The 14,546-nt window shown below is 41.7% G+C and overlaps 1 protein-coding gene across 2 annotated transcripts in view; it reads left to right on the top strand.

Moving 5' to 3' along the window:
* The first annotated feature begins 504 nt into the window (after nucleotides 1-504).
* tmem131l (transmembrane 131 like) overlaps nucleotides 505-14,546 on the top strand; it is a 32,081-nt gene continuing 18,039 nt past the window's right edge. For both annotated transcript variants that reach the window (XM_079999801.1, XM_079999800.1), the window contains exons 1-6: nucleotides 505-987; nucleotides 1,449-1,522; nucleotides 4,427-4,470; nucleotides 12,446-12,517; nucleotides 14,025-14,148; nucleotides 14,235-14,351. In XM_079999801.1, the coding sequence (XP_079855927.1) occupies nucleotides 864-987; nucleotides 1,449-1,522; nucleotides 4,427-4,470; nucleotides 12,446-12,517; nucleotides 14,025-14,148; nucleotides 14,235-14,351 (555 nt within the window). In that variant the 5' untranslated portion in view covers nucleotides 505-863. The remainder of the gene's footprint in view (nucleotides 988-1,448; nucleotides 1,523-4,426; nucleotides 4,471-12,445; nucleotides 12,518-14,024; nucleotides 14,149-14,234; nucleotides 14,352-14,546) is intronic.

Raw genomic sequence — 14,546 nt, 5'->3', positions numbered from 1 at the left:
CTGTGTTGTGATCGATTTTTATAGTCAGAATTCCAACACGGAACTTCCGGGCAGGTCGCTTGGGTTTGCCGCGACAACCACCGCCCAACGTCGGGGCCGCGGCCATGAGAGGGGGAGAGCGATCATAGCGATCTCCGGATAGAAATGATTAAAACAGTAAATAAAGTAAAAACTGTGAATAAAAAGGGTTTGGTTTTTATTGTCGATTTATTCATTTTAAATCTGTCCCCTAATTGAATAGAACAAAGAAAGGAGACTTTCTTGCTTGCCACCCCATCCCGCCCCCACCACTTTTTTAGGGGCCCAGGCATTTCTGTCACGCCGTCAACAACGGGGTTTGATTTCAAACCGCTGCTGCTGTGCAGCTGCTTGTAGAGTTCACAAGTTTGCCAAACACAACACACATTTACAGCAGGTGTCCGTACGTTGACCCGAACGGAGGCGACGGAAGACGTACCGTGGAGCTCGGAAGGCGGAGATGGGGTCGACAGTAAAACCCTCGGATTGATCACCGAGTTCCGAGCGCCAGCTCTGCACTTGTGACGTCACAACACGTGAACAGAGCGGAGGGAGCTCCTGCGGAACGCGCACGTTGCGTGTCTGTTTCTCACAAAATGGCAGCTAAATAAAATACGGGATGTGTATGAAATGTGGGATTTTTGTTTATTTTTTTTATTTTATTTTTGGAACAAAATAATCTCGCGGATTACCACTTTAACGGCAAACGAGCAGTTTGAGCAGCAGACACGTAAACAGAGCCTTTCGTTGACAGTCTCCTCCCTGCGGAGCGGAGCAGGAGGAGGGAGCTCAGCCACACGGAGAGACAGACAACCAGAGGCTGCGAGCCGAGAGGACAGGGCGGCATGGCGGGGCTACGGGACTTCCAACCAGGCAGCCGCTGGCACAGGAAAACGTGGATTAATATACTTCTGAGAATACTACAGCTGCTTGTAGTCTACGTGCAGCACGGGAGGGCTCAGCTCCCAGGTGAGAACCACGGCGTCTGCTGGCGTCTGTTAGCTAGCCGAGTTAGCTCCCAGTTAGCACGGTGGAGGTTTTTAAATGGCTTATCGGGGTCGACTGACAAAACCCGTTTGCCCTTTCTGTGTCTATAAAAAAACACCCGCAACGCAACGGCGACGAGGTGGAAACGTGCTCCGGCCGAATTTAAAAACGTCACAGTTAGCTAACGCTAACGCTCTGTGTGTATGTGTGTGGTAGCCAGCTAGCTAACGTTAACCGTACCGCTGTGCAGCCGTCTCGTTTCGTGCTCCCTGAGCCGAAAACATTTATATTGCTTTCGTGGTTGTTTAACTATCTCAGATCATAAATTAGTATTGGGACAGTCGCGGCCATGGTCGGCCCCGGGCTCGTAAATCTATTTAAAACGAAAGCTGCTCCCATACTGTTTACCTCCTCACTGTTGTGTGTTTTCCAAACCCACCAAGGTCTGAGCCAAATGTCCACCAGCGTGGTGGAGGTCTGGCAGCCTGAAGAAACGGACCAACTGGTCCCAGTTCAGGTAAAGAAACAACAACAAACGTCCACAGTTTAAGACTTGGTCCCCCCCTCCGTTACTTCATCTCCCCCCCTCCATCTGATCATTGACCATAACGAGCCAGCTTGACACGTGTGTGCTCAGTGCACCCTCCATTGTTGTGTTTTTGGGGCTCCTCGTTTCAGTTGAAGATGCGTTTTCTCTGCTCGAAGACAGCGGGTTCCTGCTACTCGGGAATGTGGGCAGCATGGCTGGGTGATTGGTCATTTGACGTGTGTATAATTGGGGGGGGTCGTCACACGGCTCTCTGCTACGGCGGGAAAGAAGCCGCCGTTGGCCCGTCGCCATGCGGCTCCCTGTTTCCCCAAATCCGTGCGCCGCGTCCGTCGTTGCAAGCCTAGACCGGTTCTTCTTCCGCCACTTCCATCCTGGACGCGCTCGCAGGAGCTGCCTCGCAGCGGTGTTTTGGGACGGTTGAGCGCGCTGTTCTGTAATCCCGAGGCCGTGTTGTGTGACCGCATGGGGTCCGTCGCGGGAACTGGAGCTCCTTCTTCACACACCTTTCCGAATCACTTCTCCGTTGATTGTGCAAGTGGTTTTAATATCAAGTGCAGATCTTATCGCGTGGTGTGGTTAATGTTTGACTGGGGCATTCAAGTGTTTCATTTCTCATAGAGTAAAATGACATCAATTCAAATGTGAGATTACAATTTGGGGGGGGGCGTTTACTTAGAGTAACACAAGTGTATCACCCCTGCTTGAATGTAGGGGTATACCCCTCCCTAAATGCATGCCAAATGAAAAGGCACACTGATAAAATTTAATTGGAATGTGCCGTTCCAAAGCGCGTATACTACCAGCCAATGTGCTAATGTAACCTTACCGCATTATTACCATGGAAACAAGCATGAGCAGGGCATGCGATGATCCTTCATTACGCTGACAATTTCACTTAATGTCCATCTCATACAAAACATGGTCTGTGCAGGCATGATCATGATGCCAAGAGATTTTAATTTTAATTCAAACTTAGTCCAAACTGTGAAATTACTTGAAGTCATTTCACAGTTTTGTGGTGACATCTATGCAGCTCCTCAATGATCTCAACCTGATCTCAAACGGATGCCAGATGACCTAAACTGCCAGGTGTTATGTTCAGGTGGTAAAGAGAGAATGCAGTTGCAGCCACAGTTGCACATAATAATGTTAAATGTAGCATGAAAGGGATTTGTTCTGTAATCTATCGGAGCTGCAGTTCTACCTGCTGGGTGGCTTCGGCTCATAAATAGTTTCCTGTGTGGAGCTAGTGGTGTATCGTTTGTAGTCCACAGCTCGCAGCATGGCTATAGGCCTATGTTTAAGTCAATGGATTCGAGATGCAAAGGAGTAGTTGAACCGGTGACTTGAGCTCCAGACTTCTAGAGCGGAGGACATCCGGCTTTGTGGGTCTTGTAAAGTTTGATTAGTGGTCTTTTAAAAAGGACCGACTGACAACTCTGTAAACCAACAAATCTGTTATTCTTAATTTTCGGAATTATTCCAAAGTATTCTCGATGGATAATTTCCATCGTTTAGGCCCGATGCGGATTACTTCAAATTCAGGTTTATTGTCCAACTAGTCACAAATGCAACAGTTCCGTTTTGGATTATTTTATTTTTTTTTGTTTTAGTTGCTCGCCTGTTCCAACAAGCTGCAACTGCATGTTTTGCGTGATGTGTATCAGCTCACACAAATACTTGTTTGATTTCAGTCATTTAAATGATTGGCAAATAATGCCCCCAAACTAGAAGTCAGCAGAGGAACATTTCCAGTTGACTGGTGTTTCAGATACTGACACCATAATGCTTAAAATTGTGTGCTTAAACAATGTTCTCTATTCCAGCCAAGAGAAATTACTATTACCCATTGATCTTATTAGAGTGCTCTCCTTTTTTTACATGCTACATGCATGAGGTATATTCCCACTGGGAAATGTATGTTACTAAGGACTTTTCCTCTAAAGGTAAAAGTAAACCCAGGAGTAGACATTAATTAAATTGTCAGATAGCGTCATACTTTACCACTAGCTATTCTTATCCAGAAAAGAGCATTTGGTCATTGCTGCAGTGAAGGGTTGCATAATACACCAATGTACACAAACCTGTTTGTGGTGTGATTATAAAGTCATCTACAGCCAGAAGTTACAAGGTTGTTCCCATGGAAACTGTGTTCTACATCCGGAAAGACTGTGACTTGGGATGTAGTTCCTGTTTATCTCTGTAGCCCATGCACTGTGCATGTCGCTAACTTGAGTCAAGTACAAGTATTTTGCAGCCCTCTGCTAAATGAATAGCTACTTTTCATTGAAATTTTTTTGTGCGGAAAGGGTAAAGCCTCCTTAGTTGCAGTTGCAGATTTTTTAATTTAATAATTCATTAATATGTTTATACTGCATTATCTGCACACACATTTACTCTTTAAGCCGCATTTGTCTTTCTTTCGGGGGTGAGACTGTTAATTTTTAGTATTTGAACTCACCGTTGTCTTTAGAAGCAGTGTAGGTTTATTGCCACCCTTAACTGATTTTTTAGCTGTTGGAGCTTTGTATAGTCTCAATAGAGAAACGATTAGTGTCACATTTTAATCTTATTGGATAAGTTTGGATTTACCAAGAAAGGTCTTCATCATAAGCTTCCTTAATGCTTATTATTCATTCATTACTATGACCTGCAGAGCGGATAATCATCATCGCATTGTCTTATTTATTTTTATTTTGCAACATCTTAATGTATTACAGTGTAAGACTTTATGTAGAATTGTGCCCTTGAAAAAAACAAAACTGCAGCCAATCTATATGCAACACATTTGGGTATAAACCAAATTCTTGAATCATCAGCTAAAGGTTTGTCATTTTAACCATGTTTCTTGTGTGTGTCTTGTGTTTTTAGGTGGAGGAAGAACGGAGAAAAGATGGTTTTCCACTCAAAGAAAGGTATTTTTATTGTGTTAACACTGAAGCTCCTCTTCTTTGGAAACCAAAGTTGTCACGCTTGTATTGCATTTAACATCTGTGACATCCACCCACTACACCGTGTGACAGCGTAGCCTATTTTGTTTGAGCTCACCAAATGCCCCACCGTGTTTTCCGGGGAAAGAAACAAGGGTTCTAAAGAAGGGTTTCACATGTCTTCTCCTGTATGCCGACTATGTTGTTTATGTTGGTGAGTGAGGGGGCGTGTTAGGGAGAGAGTCTGGTGGGGGGGCGTGTGTTAGAGAGTCACAGTTCCAAATTCCAAACTAATTTTAGAACTCCTTGAAAGAAAATGGAGGGTATGTCTATCTTACCCCTTTGTTTCTCACATTGAAAATTAAGTTCTGAAAATAAAAAAGCCTTTACAAAAAAGCTCTCGTGCACATTGCAGCTGTATTTAAGGCAGTTGTAAAGGAGCCACAGAAGCACAAAATTTGAAGGCTTGTCGGCTTATTCCTCTTGATACTGTTTTCATTCTTTGTTATCCAAATGTATAGAGCGAGCCCCAATTAAATCTGTAGCCAAAGGCATGGTTGAAGAGCGCTGGTGTTGGAGCACTCCACTGCCCTGCTGTGCGTGAGCTGAAATGTTCCCAGCACCAGGGGCTTCCGTGGGGTAGTATATACATGGATGTCAAAGCAAATGTTCTATGAAATACCGCAGTATTGCTTATCTATGAAGTAATTGTTGTTGTAACTAATGGATGGCCTCATGCATAAAACAGTTCAATATGAACTGGCCACACATTGTTTGATTACTAAAAAATCCCAAATCTACTTTTGAGTAACTAACAATTTGTTCTGCTGTCTAAGTGAGGATGTAATTGTACATGCATTGCCAAACGCATTGTTTCAGTTTCACTGTGGCGACACACGGCAACAAATCATTAGCATGTAATGCTCTTGGAAAGGGCACTTTTAATGACTCAACCAATTATAAGAAGGGTAACTTTTCAACCTATAATTACCAAGCCATATGTATTTTGAGCAAATTATTGATCGATGCGCTTCGGCATCACAGTACACCAGTTTAAGTCAATGTACGTGAGATGCAAAGGAGTATTTGTAGTGGAAACTTGACCTCCAGACTTCCAGAGCTTTGGGACTGGGAGTGCTCTCATGCCTGGGTTATCAGGTACTTGGCGGGGTTGCCATCATCCTGTCTGTGTTTAAAAAGCAATGCAGAGCAGGCAGGAGATGGTTGAGTTGGGTAGACGTTTAGGACTTCTCTGCCTCCTGTTGTTCACAAATACTTTTCGATTCCAGCCCGAATTATGTCCTTTTCTAACAATGACCTGGTTTTGCTATGTAATTAATACCATGTGGCTCAAATTAATGAATTGCTCTTGTCAGTCTCTTAAGAGTGTGAACCTAGAGTGTATGACCTACAATGCTCTCTACTTCCAACCTCTCCATTGGTACACAGTTGAGGTCACTGCTCACATTAACTTTATTTGGGTGAGAGCCAGGGGATCAAATGCCGCCAAACATAACTTGTTATTTCTGTACTGTGGCAGTGGACAGAACCCTTGGACATGAGCTCAGTGGCATACTTGTTGAGAGGCTGTTTTTCTTCAGGGGCCCTCTGTCTTAATTTAAAACATACTTTGCTTGTTCTAAGGCAAATATCCTTCAGCAATAGATAAAACCTGTGACCTGACCTGTCTTCTTTATGGAGCTGCCTATTGGTAGTAAATCATCAGTATCAATCATTTAAAGAGATGGCAACCAACTATAAAGCCAAGCCATACAATAATTAAATGAATGATAAGTTTCTAATTTGCTTAAAAGCCTTTGCATGCATCACTATTGGAGTAAGTGGACCAGCAATGAATCTTTAGGACTGCACTATAGTTTAAACTCATGACAGTTCAGTAAAGATACAGTTAATTCCACCTCAATATGTTTGTCTAGTGGCTAATATAATAATTTCCCAATTAGGCCACAAACATTAACAGAGAAATAGTTTGGCATCATAGTTGAGATGCTGGTATATACAAAACAAAACCATCTGAGCATAAATGTAGCGTTGATTACAAGGAGGGGTCAAAGAGACAGTGACCGTTTGAGTTTGAACCATTCACCAGTTCACTGACCTCCACTGTGATTGGTCCAAATACCACATGGTGTCTTGCATTAAAGTTCAACTTTCTTCTTTGGTTAATTCTGGGGGAGAACTGATTGTGAAATTCTGGGCCAATAGCAATGTTTGAAATAACAATTTGGCCAATGGCGATACCAATGTTTACCAAGTTCCCCTGAACGCAGCATCACTTACAGTTTTCAGAGTTCTCATGAACGCAGCATCACTTACTCTTTGGAGTGCAGCAGAGAGACTTGTCGGCGTCTTCGAAAATAGATTGCGGATGTGCTAAAACGGGTCACCAAATATACTTTGGCGGCTGTTAATTTATCTGGGCAGCCCGCCCCTCTGTGGGGAAATACTGGATAAACATCAGCCACTGCCATCGCTGAATGCCAACTTATTTGCCGATAGGCCGATGGCAATCAACAAGGTGAACAGCGGTCAATGCCGATGCACAGTCGATAAATTATATTTCATTTGGACGGTGCATCCGTAGTTAAATCCCTTGTCTTATCAATGTGAATACACTTCTTATTGATTATACAGACAATGGGCAGGCATGATTTGCAACCCATTTTTCACACTGACATTTATGCTACATGTATCAATGAACACCCCAGACGTTCCTGGAAGCAGAAATGTAAATCAAATTTTCAAACCCACACAGTTAAAAACAACCCCTACAATAACCTGAGATTTGTTTAAAAAATATATTCTGTTGCCATATTTAAGTAGAAGGTTTGAAAAAATCACATAAGTATTTTTTGTGGTTCTATCACTGCCGGACTCAAGTTTTTCACTCATGTGAAACATTAGTAAGTTTAAGTGATTTCCTAATCCAGCTACCAATATTTGAGGAATAAACCAAATCATACTCATAGAGAAGTGGTGGATTGAAATGGAGTTTAGAAATTGGAGCTGCCTTTTTAATGCTTAACTGAGGTTTTCTCTATCTAAAGCCCTTCCAAAAAACACATATCAGCTGTCAACTATCCAAGCCCCTGCAGATGGCCTTGCTACGGCTATTATACTCGGAGGATGACCTCTGTTAACTCTCACCTTTGACCCCTTGTGATAATGCGTGAACTACTTTAACCCACAGCATTTGAGATTATGCTTTAAACAGATTATACGATAGGGGGTCATGGTATTAAGGTACAGTGGAAACCGCTAATGATGATCACGGTTACAGTGATCAACCGCTTATATGGATCAAAAAGCTTGAGACAGAATCATTCCTATACAAATGCCGTTTAAATAATTTGCTTATAGTAATCAAGTAGTCCGCTTACAGTGTTCATTGTTTTCATACATGAGAACATATAGAAACATCTGTATAGGCGACACTACAAGGGAGCTTGCCGGTGCCATAGCCCCATCAGGATTTTGCATAGCGAAACCCCCCCCCGCGCCCTTGATTTCCTTACAATTTTACACTGTCATTAAACACTTGAAGTTCTTTCCAACAATTATTTCAAGTTAAAAATGTATTGAAGACTGATAATTTGCAAAACACGCAGGTGTAGAGCAGTGGCGTAAATGCTTAATGGAGAGGGAGCAATCTTTGCTCTGCTGCACATCCCTGTTTCTCCTCCCCCCAAAAAAAGTGTATTTATTTCAGAAGTATTTATTTTCCATTTCCTAATTGAACAAAACAAAAATGCCCTGTGCGTCCTGTGTCAGGCTCCACAGAGCCATCGATACCATGAGTTGGTAATCTGCATGGGGGCGATGGTTATAATAATCATCCGCTTATAGTGACCAATTTGACACGGACAGACCTGATCACTATAAGAGGTTACCACTGTTTAATTTAATGAAAGTACCTTTTTGACTTATATTATTGATACGCTGTGGCGACCCCTAATGGGAACAGCCGAAAGAAGAAGAAATTATTATTAAAGTCTAAAACCTCCAAGGCAGTCACAAAAAAAAGAAACTGCATTCATAAGCAAATAAGTCTTATATTGCCCTGCCACACAAAGTAATTTGTGAGTTTTTCTACATAGGCCACTCTCGTACACTAAATGCACAGTTATAACAACATGCCCATGCAACTAGCTCTCTGGCTTTCGCTTTCACAAATTATTTGGTGGTCCTCCCCTCCATCAGCGCTAACCACTGCAAAGCTAGAAGCTGAGAAGTGGAGAGGTGCTAATTTTCACACCTCCTGCTGTTTCTATGCCCACTCTCATACCGACTTGCATCCCAGTCTCATTACCAATTACACTACAAATCCTCGACTCCTACCCCGCTGTGGCCCGCCTGAGATGGAGTCCTACTTCTTCCAACATCATCTTATGTGTATATTATTTTGTGTTGTGATTAAAACTTAAGACTCACTTTAATCCAAATAATTACGTGGAGCGCTTTATTGCAATTGTGTGAATTGTAGTGATTATTTGAGAGCCAGCAGATCAAGAGAAGGGTGTTTGTCTGCCTAATAAGCAGGTCTATTGTCTGATCTCTATTCAGAGAGATGACAAGTGGACTTTCTTGTTGGACTAATTAGCTTGTCTTCAGCTCTACAATACAGCTCATTCCAGCTTAGCTAGAAAATAGCCATAGCGCTAACCATGAACCACCAGTGCCAAGCTGTTTCCGTATAATCTTTTAACATGCAGTCTTCACTCAGCATCCTGTTGTTTTTGCATCACCAATCACATGCTGTATTTCTATCACAGTCATAGCAAGAGCTTGGTTATTTGTAATTGGTTTAGAGGGCATAGTGAATGACGCATGTCACTATGTGGGAAGAGGCCATTTTATTTATATAATTCCAAAATAAAGACACAAGGAGACAACTGCTTTTGTCGCTCTTGTCAAAAGACTGATCCATGATCACAATTAAACGTATGGGAGGGGGACAGTTGAGGTTTTCTGCAATATTCAAGTTCCTCTTTAGGATGCAATTGCCAGACTTGAAGTTGGCATAGAGTACGTTTCATAACGTGTTCTTTCCCTAGTAGCTAAAAGCATCCACTCTTTTCTTCTCAAATTGAATGATCACTTAATGTAGTTCACATCTTATTATATTTTTTTAATTTTTATTTTTTCTGTTGCTTCATAAGACCATAATAGCTCAGCTGTTGGAAAATCTAGGCAGTCTGCATTTGTGGGAACATCTTGGTCAAAACTCATGGTTCTTTTATTGCTCAAACTGTGACTTACATGCCTATGGGCTATAATTTTCTCAAATGTTCGTGTTTATATTATCTTGAACAATTCTCATCGTGAGTAGGGCCTACTTAAAGTATAGGACAGGAAATGAATACTCAACATGGTGTTAAGCTTCTTTCTTTCTTTCTGGATTATTCCAAATTAATCAGCTTTTCTCTGTCAAAGCCTTTTGGCTTGCCTTTTAAAGTGTTTTTTTTAAAGAAGATATTTTCTAATTATTGCTGTTTCATTCTCCCATATTTCTTTACTTGGACCATTTCTGTTGAGGCAAAGTTCCCCCCCCCCCCCCCGCCCCCCAGTGTCTTTATTCCAGTCTCAAACTGCTTACAACAACTCAACCATGAACTGTCTCGCCCTCTTTCACCTCAATGGCGGTCATTGCTTCAATACCCCAGCCCTGTAATGCTAACCAGTGTTGCCCCAGGCTGGCCAGCCCAGCAATGTAGACCCCATTATGCTATAAGTAAGAAGAAGATTCTTTATTTGCACACATGCACTCATGCAGCGACGGAAACCAACACACACGCTTCAAATGATGGTCGGTGAAATGAGTTCTCCGTTTTTAACCCATCCCCAGCCAGGAGCAGTGGGCAGCATACAGCGACACACCCGGCGACCAGTTACAAGTGTCACACGCTGGTCAGACAAGGATGTCATGCGTGTTTTTGGTGGGGGTTCTTACTGATGTTACAAGTAGGAAACCCCATGTGAGCATGGAGAGAACATGCAAACTCCACACCGAAAGGCCCCGAATCGGGAGATAACCTGGTGCGGTGCGGGAATCGAACGCAGGACCTTCTTGCTGTGAGGCAGCAGTGCAATGCACTGTACCCATAAGTAGATGTAGCAGTTGGCTTTCGGTGGCTGGTATGAGGCGCTGTTAATATTGGGAATAATCATACCAGGCTCAATTCATAGCCTTGTTAACCATTTCATAATGGCCAAGAAAAGCTTTAAAGGAGATGGTGTCTTAAATTCATACCCACCCAACAAGTCACTTTGAACCACATATGACTCCTCTGAGTAGGTGTTTTCCATGTAAAAGAATGGTTTGTGCCTATAGACACAAATAAGAAAGGAAAGAGGTAAGCAAGCTCTGATTTATTGCCTTAAGGATGTATCACAAGTCATTTTAACACAAGAACATTGCACAGAGTTGTAATGTAGTCCTAGCCAGGCTGAGCAGAATGCTGTCTGGTGATTCCTCACAACTTTTTGTCTGGGCTATTCAGCCTGACTGCATCTACTTTCCCCATTCCTCACTAGTTATTTTTCTCCACTATTCCACGACAGAAATCGTGCAATGGATTTTGAACACAATCTGAATTATTGAATACATGATCAAAAGCAGTGTGCTTGTGCTTTTGAGCCATGTTTGCCTAATGGGGTACAAATGAAAAACCATAACACAAAAAAACATGATATGACATAACAAGGTGGAAACTCTCCCAGTAATATTCTCCTTAAGGTCTCTGAAGAATTTAAATATGAGGTAAGGCCTTGATTGAAATCTTTGCTTACTAAGATAGAGCTTCCTTCCCAAACCAATGTTCAGGGACACTATTATTATTATAGAGGAGAGGGAGCACTGTATTTGTTTTTAATGAGACAAGCTGCAAGTATGCTACACCTTTGTGTTCATTTCAACGTTCCACCGTGACAATTTTGATCAGTTTTCTTGTGGCTTTTGTATGAAAGAACCTCCAGATAAAGACACCGCCTTCAGTGCTGTAAGGATCTTGTTAACTACAACCTCGCTGCCCAGGAGCGTTCCAAAGATGGGTTATGAGTCAACAGACTTCTTAAAGCAACTGTGATGTTTCCTGTGCACTCAAAAATGGACAATGGATACTTCTTCCTTCTTTCACAATATAGCTTCATCAGAAGCAACCCTGCTGCAGCAATGATGTGACATGTTTTTTCTTGCTCACAGCACTTTTACTTTCATTTAAATCCCCAGTCTCCACTTTTGCCTGTGTGGAACTTGAATGATTTCAACAGTAACTTAACTTAATTCAACAAGGTTTATTCCTTCTTCTGAATTGGGGGGGGATATATATATATTACATAGCATTACATTTTATATATCCTATCATAATTCTAGGACATACTAACTACATCTAGAATCACTCTGCTTGCTGTTACATGGCTAGACAGGAGCTTACATTAGTTTGTTCAAAAACATGTGATGTTTAAAAGACTTCAACAAGTGTGGAAAGGTCAAAGTCAAACATCAAAGCATTTGTGATGTTTTTGTCAATACAATCTTTCATAGAATTGTTCAAGTTTTATTCATAACACACTTGTTAAGTTTGATTTCTGAAAGCACTACAATTACATTAAAGTTTTCTGTTAGATTGAATTGATTATATACAGTTACTTTGTTCTTGGCTCAATGAATACATTTGCTCTCGAAGTAAAAATGTTGACTGTAGCTATTCAAATCCACTTGGATATGTTCTTGACTGCTACGCCCTGCTGAGTACTGTTGGCTATCCAGTATGAACTGTGCACTAACCATAGTCAGCTGTCAAATGTTCTTTTGGGTATTGGCAAGTTTGTCTCTTTCATAATATGGATGGATAGCACAACATTCTAATGGATATAATGTTCTGTCACTATCTGGTGATTACAGGACTTGGGACTGATTCATGTTACTTTTTTTCACCAGCTCATCTTCATATGCCTGGGAGAGTGGAAAGCCTCTGCATTTCCAGCCCCCAGCTCTGGAGTTTGGGACACAGTAAGGGAACTGTTTCACTTTCTGATTTCAAATGACTGGTCTGGTAACAGAAGCAAATACATACAATTGAATTGTCAATACAATGTCTTGTATTGGCAAGTCTAAACAACTAATTTTGCACGGACATGACGTGACACAAGGCCAATCCATAAGGTTGAGAATGATGTGGAAAATGAAGATAAAACAGTGCGCGCTCACACACACACACACACACACAGACATGCATATATGAGTCCTGTCCTCTCCATAACTATGGATGTGTGTGTGTGTGTGTGTGTGTGTGTGTGTGTGTGTGTGTGTGTGTGTGTGTGTATATATATATATATATATATATATATATATATATATATATAGTTATGGAGAGTATCACTTAAAAGACTACTGGCATCTTTATAGCAAACAAATGTCGCTGTGATGAATGCCACAGAAAGGGAGGGGGATTCATAAAGCAGAGGGCCGTAGAAAAGATCCCCATAGAACCCTGAAGAACAGGCATGACAGCCTAATATGGCAGTGAGTTTTCAGCCGCAGGCCTAATGAGGAGTGTTGACCCCGCTGAAAAACTTTAGGAACAGTTTGTCTGTGTGCTTCCAAAACGACCAGAATAGCGTATTCTTTGTTGGGCTTGGACAGAAGTACAACTATTGACAGCGAAAACCTACAGGGTGTGTATTTTTTTATTTTATCTTTGTTTTTCTCATTTTTTTGTTTGTTTTTTTGTTTAGTTTTTTTGCTGGGGGCTGAAGGGAATGTATTTACTTTCTGTTTTTTGTCCTAGAAAACCTCCAGACAAACAAAAATAGATTGATGCAAACTACAGGAATCTTTTGATCGCTCCTTATTATTGCAGTGATACATACATTGAATTATTAAAATCATATCATTCATAGCAGTTAGCGCGTTATGGGTTGCCACCTTTCTCAGAGTTTTATAGCCTTATTTATAACATACAACAACCATAAACTTAATTCATAACACACTTTTCTCATTCCCAAAGCAATATAAAGCTACCTTTACATTCCTGGACTGTCCTTGCAGAGAAAAGTAGTCATGCACAAATAGAGCACTATTGACTGCTTTCTAATTACATCAGGGTTGCCTCTAGCCCAGAGTCCACAAGCTGCTTAGTGTTCAAACCTTCCAGCCCCATCCAAACACTTAACTCAGCAGCTGTCCCAACTGTTCTGGCATGCTCTTGTACATGGCTTCTTCCACATGTTCGGGTTAAGGGAGGGAGGAGTAGTAGTTCTGGTAGTGGAGCGCCGACATGGCAAGAGTTTATTAATGTTCACAAAACAAAAAGGCTCACTGGCCAAAACTAGGAACATAAAGAATCAAGATAATAATAAGTGTTCGTGTTTCTTCGGTCGTCCATAGCCACGCGATCCCCACTGAGAAGACAGCACCGTCACCTGCAAACCATGGCTTAACCCCGCCCCATCGGCTACCACTTACTGTATGTATAATTTCAATACTGATTTGTGCGTATCCCCTTTTTTTCCTGTAGGCCCCTGGGATTGCCAAGAGCTGAAACCATATATATACACAATCCCAGTCAGGAACTCCCTGTGACACTGCTGTCAATGTTTACATCCAGCAGGCATTTCCACATGCCTTCCTTCCACAGACGGGTATACCTCTCGCCACGTTGATGAATGAGCGTCAGCCCGTTTCTGCACTGATCTCACTCACTCATCCGACTTGTCTTTTCTTTCAGGTGATTCCACCCAGAGGGAAGGCGTCTTTTAAACTCATCTTTCTCCCTTCCGAGGAGGGCAATGTAGAAAACTCATTATTTATAAACACATCAGCCCACGGGGTGCTGTCATACCAGGTCAGTTCCACATGCACACCCCCTTAAATACAGTATCCAAACAAGAAGAAAATAAAGGTCAAAATACTTTTCACTTCACAATTATTTTTCACATAAAAATACTTCATTCATCAATATTATTATATATTATGTTTTATGTTTATTTAACCATACACAATTGTCAAAATTCAAGCTGTAGGTAAAAATAGTCTGTAG

Source organism: Zeus faber (assembly GCF_960531495.2).
Source record: "Zeus faber genome assembly, chromosome: 4".
NCBI lineage: Eukaryota > Metazoa > Chordata > Actinopteri > Zeiformes > Zeidae > Zeus > Zeus faber.
The sequence above is the reverse complement of the archived record's forward strand: the minus strand, read 5'-3'. Positions and strand labels throughout refer to the sequence as shown.